Source organism: Labrus mixtus, chromosome 22, assembly GCF_963584025.1.
Source record: "Labrus mixtus chromosome 22, fLabMix1.1, whole genome shotgun sequence".
Taxonomy (NCBI): domain Eukaryota; kingdom Metazoa; phylum Chordata; class Actinopteri; order Labriformes; family Labridae; genus Labrus; species Labrus mixtus.
Window position 1 is genome coordinate 21,222,564 of NC_083633.1, and position 5,000 is coordinate 21,227,563.

At 46.1% G+C, this 5,000-nt stretch overlaps 1 protein-coding gene across 3 annotated transcripts in view; it reads right to left on the minus strand.

The window, feature by feature from the left end:
• The window catches only part of ptprb (protein tyrosine phosphatase receptor type b), a 282,274-nt gene that overhangs the window by 263,138 nt on the left and 14,136 nt on the right, over positions 1-5,000 (minus strand). For all 3 annotated transcript variants that reach the window (XR_009666040.1, XM_061030004.1, XM_061030005.1), the window contains exons 13-23: positions 4,513-4,714; positions 4,328-4,425; positions 3,994-4,159; positions 3,800-3,912; positions 3,412-3,559; positions 3,057-3,326; positions 2,033-2,208; positions 1,798-1,948; positions 1,579-1,679; positions 720-885; positions 361-642 (exon numbers count right to left, since the gene is read on the minus strand). Coding sequence is in view for 2 of the 3 variants with exons in the window: in XM_061030004.1 (XP_060885987.1) it covers positions 361-642; positions 720-885; positions 1,579-1,679; positions 1,798-1,948; positions 2,033-2,208; positions 3,057-3,326; positions 3,412-3,559; positions 3,800-3,912; positions 3,994-4,159; positions 4,328-4,425; positions 4,513-4,714 (1,873 nt within the window). In the remaining variant the exon portion in view is untranslated. The remainder of the gene's footprint in view (positions 1-360; positions 643-719; positions 886-1,578; positions 1,680-1,797; positions 1,949-2,032; positions 2,209-3,056; positions 3,327-3,411; positions 3,560-3,799; positions 3,913-3,993; positions 4,160-4,327; positions 4,426-4,512; positions 4,715-5,000) is intronic.

Here is a 5,000-nt window from a genome sequence, read left to right on the forward strand (position 1 = left end):
AAGTTCTTCATTAAATCCTTTGTGATGCTGCCCTCTAGTGGAGAGCCGGAGCAGTATCCTCCACTGTGTTCATTTAAACCATGGGGTATACTCTTCACAAGTTTAAGAGTCTAAATGACTTATTGTATGAATGTTTTGGAATGTCTTAAGTAGATAAACAACAGTCCAAAGACCGACACACATAAGAAACATCCATGAGATCTGCTCAAATGCAAACAACCAAATAATTCAATAAAGACAAACGACTTTTTCAGACGCTACAAATCACACAAACTAATAATCAGTTATTCAAATATTTGATGTTAATCCACTAAACCCCACTAACTCTCTTTGGAGGTACATTTGTCACTGTCCACCTACTTGTCCTCACGCTCCTCTGGATTGGCCGACTCCTGACTGTAGGCCCGCCACTGGCTCCGCCTCCACTGATGGTCTCCATGGTGAAGTTGTACCGTCGCCCCGGGAACATCCCACCCACAACGCGGCTGGTAAGCAGAGTCTGTGTGACGGACAGCTGGTCCGGAGGAGTCCACTGCAGGCTGAAGCTGTCGTAGTCCCCGAGGGCGGGACCAGACCAGCACAGCTCTATCGTGTCATTGGTCGGGCCTTGTTTGACGGACAGGTGAGTGGGCGGCTCGGGGGCTGGGAGGTAAAATAAACAGCTTAAAAAAACAGTAAAAATAACTCTGAGTTAAATTTGGGGATTTTAGTTCTCTTACAGGTGCGTCCGAGCGCCGAGACGTTATTGGTCAGTTCTCCGCTGTGTGTGATGACCTCAGCGCGGTACAGCCTACCAGGAGTCAGCCCAGAGAACCTGTGACTCTTATGCTCCGCCCCCAGCGTCTGCGCTCCCAGAGAGGCTCCAGAGACGTCGTATAAAACAACCTTAAAGGTATCGAGAACAACGGGTTAGAAGAGATGAGGAACGTTTGTTCTCAAACAGAATTCATTTACATTTTAGTGATGTCATCTTTCCAAACCTTCAACCAGGTTAGTCTTTCACCTCGTCACCCAGGAAAACTCTGAAATACTATCAGCTAAATGTCACATGCACGATTGAGTACACAACAATCTACACATCTGTCAGACCAACAACAAACAAATTAAAGTACTTTATACTGACTCACTATTTGGATGGATAACGGAGCCCTGCATTATATCAGCTGCAGTTTGCACGATTTAATCATTTCAACACATTCTGAATGTACAGATTGTCCACTTTCAAAGGAGACCTGACTTGTGCTTGTAGTCGTAACCCTTTGTGAATAGCATGAACTTTAGTCACAAATCCGTAATATCGACTCTCTCTCCATTTTCAAATCTCATCTGAAAACACATCTTTTTAAACTTATTCAGTCTGATCATTCTCCACCCGGTCTCATAACTCCTTTACATCCTGTACGTTTGTGTTTTTTGTGTTTTTAATGTTAACTTTTATCGTTGTGTTGTTACTTTGTTGTTTTTATCTCTGCTCTGTAAGGTGACCTTGAGAGTTTTGAAAGGCACCTTTAAATAAAATGTATTATTATTATTGTTATTATGTTTGGATATGAATTTTTAGGCCGTCTGTGTGTTTACCTGATAGCTGCTCCAGCTTCCCTCTCCGTGCTCCCAGCCGACTGTCAGTCTGTCCGTCTGTTCAGAACTCTGTACCTTTAGAGACGAAACTGTGGACGGGACTGCAGAGGGATAACAAAAAAAAGATAATTTGAGGATTGATATAAATGTGTAGGAAAAGAAGAATTAATAAACGTATCCTTTGTGGTTTTTCTTTGAAATATGAACACATGGACCGACCTGTTCTGGCGAGGACAGACGAGTCGCTGTTCATGCCTCGGCTCCAGCTCACCACCTGCAGCCTGTACAGACTTCCTGCTCGCAGACCGGAGAACACACACCTGTCTGCATCCCGACCCACTTTCTGCAGGTCCACCAGCTCCCCCAGCATCTGCAGCGTGGTCAGGTCATTATATATTAAAAAGACTATGGAAGAGAACTACCACCACATTAGTACAGTAAACCTGGTGCTCACCTGGTGACGCTCCTTCCTTCTCCCTGCAGTGTCCTGTCTGTGATTGGCCGTCGCCTCGGTGACGCTGTAGAGCGACAGGTCGTAGATGTCGACGTGGCCGTCAGAGGGACTCCAGGAGAAGGAGAGCGAGGAGGTGTTGAGGGAGGTGACGGTGAGATTAGTGACTGCAGACGGACCTGAAAACACAGAAGAGGAAATATCACAACAAATTCAAGACAAGAATTTATCTGACGTGTATTTTAAATCTCGTTTGACCCGAGTCCCGTCTGTGACCTAATATCGAGGAGGCGGGCTTTATGACCTGTACTGCAGCCAGTCAGCAGGGGGAGCTCTAAATATTTTTGGCTTGACTTCCAAGCGGCAGGCACTCTGTCCATCTTGATTTAAAGTCTTTATATGTGATGTTTTGATCCAGCAGATGTCGCCCTTGAGCACCAGCATGAAACCAAAACAACTTGCGCTGCATTGTTGTGTTAGCATGCTAATGCTAGCGATCTTTATTATGCTCGCATCTTCACACTGCATGTAAATTTACCTGAAATGAGCGTGATCTAGAAACACAGTTAAGCAGTGAGTACAGTATGTTATTCTTCTTTTCTCTAGTCCCTCAATTAAACAACTTTTATACACGAGGGGAGGAGTCAGCCGGCCGTCCCAGCGATGTAAACAAACTGAAGATAGGACTCTGAAAACTCTGAAAACATCACAGACAGTGGGACTCGGGTGTTACACCCATTGTAGACAGTCATGACTCACAGAGTTATTTTCAGAGGATAAACTTGATTTATATATTTAAGTGTGAAAAATCGCATATAAAGACTTTAAAGTCTCTGCAGTCGACTGATCAAATTTACATGATTTGGGGAACAAGAAGAATAATATGGCTTAAACATTTCTGGGTGAACTTCTGTTATGTTTTATAAAAGTCTGAAGGTCGGTGGTTCGATCCCAGCTACCCCAAAATGTTCACGAGTCTTTGAGCAAGTGTAAATAAAAGTGTGTGTAGTTTGACGGATTAGCTCACGTGTTTGTCCCTCTGCCGTGGCCTCCTGTGACGGAACCCCCCCGCTGAGCGTCACCACCGTCACTCTGTACCACCTCCCCGACGTCAGACCCTCCAATCGCTCATTTCGACTCTCCGCGAGGACCGACCGATTGGCCAGAACGGCCCCGGCCTCATCCAATAACTGCAGATTGTAACTGTCGTACACGCCCACCGGCCTCTCCCAGCTGACAGTGAGACTGTGGGTGGTGTGGTCGTTATCGGCCTGCAGGGCGGTGACACAGGACGGAGCTGGAGGCGGGAAATAAAATCATCAATGATCATCGATATTGGCTTTAAAATGTGGATTAATTGAACTAACAAAATGAAATCTTACCTGTTCTGCCGGTGGCTTTGTTGCTATTGTTCAGATTCCCGCTCCGTGATTGGACGGTGATGGTGTAGGCGTTCCCAGGGATCAGATCCAGGAACTCCAGGTAGGAGACGTATTTAGGGACGGGACGAGTCTCGACAACGGCCCTGCCCTAGAGACAAAAAGTGACAACAGAATACAAATTAAGAAACAAACTTAATCATTTATAGTCCATTCCTTCAGTTTAACAAAGTTCACCTGTCCACCCATCAGCCATTATTCTATCGTTGGTGTACCCCAAGGTTCAATACTTGGCCCCCCTTTTATTTGTGATATTTTAAATCTTTTCCATGGGGTCTGCTTTGTGAAACTGACCTTTGATTGGACACTGATATTGTGCAGCTGGACTCACCGTGGTGGATAATGAGACGATATACATGTCCATGTCACCGCCTCCAGGGGTCCAAGTGACCTCCAGCCCACGTGGTCGAGGAGCCAGCCGGAGGTTCCCGACTGCACTGGGGACTGTAGAGCAGAATCTGAGTTTAGGGAGACTGGACTGAGAGGTGTTTATAAGATGTTGGAAAACGTTTGGGATGGTCTCACCTGTCCGGCCCTCGATGTATTGAGCACTCTGGTACGACCCGCTGAACGTCGACACCACGATCTTATAAAGTCGCCCCGAGTTCAGAGAGGTCAGCTGGTGACGTCTCACCTCGCTGCTCAACGTCACCGGAGGGAAAACGCGGGTGTCGTTGAAGAGCAGAGTCACCTGGAGACGAGTGGTGGCATCAATTATCATAAAAAAATTTCCCTCATACTTCAAACTCCAAACCGTAGCTCTGTACAGTAAACATTTAGTACATGTTTTCACCTTATGTTTATGTCAAAGTCTTTGTCCAGTGTTATTTTAATTCTACAGAAGTAGAAACACACACACCTCATAGTGGTCCACATCTCCGGGGGCGGGGCTCCAGGTGACGGTGAGGTCACCTGTCCCTGCGTTAACTACAGACAGGTTTCCAACAGCGGCGGGAACTGAAGGAAACATTTCTCATTAATAATCATTTAAAAAAAAAAAAAAACATTCAAAAGCATTTTTCTTTCCCCTTCTTTCTGACTCACAGGTGCGTCCGTCGGTGGAGACGCTGCTGACGTAGTCCCCGCTCCAGGTTTCCACGGTGACTGTGTAGAGCCTCCCAGGCGTCAGGGACGAGAAGTCGCACTCGTGGCCAGCGGTGACACTTTTGTTCTGCAGGACGCTGTTGTTGTACCCGATCAGAACCACGTAGCGGTCCCGATCTCCTGCTGCGTGACGCCAGTACACCTAGAGACGCAACACAGGAACAACATGACCGTTAAAGTCACAGAGTATTATATGAAATACTAACATTCACATCAGCCTATAGGGTGTCAGCATTAACTGCTGAATCATGATTCATTAAGGGATGAAATTAATGCATTCTTTTTTTAAATCACATTTTCTTTTCTTGCTATTTTGTCCCTTCAGGTGCACCGTAGAAGTCTCTGGACTGTGGGAGGAAGCTGGAGAACATGCAGACTCCACACAGAGAGACTCCTGTCAGACAGGGATTCAAACCAGGAACCTCCTT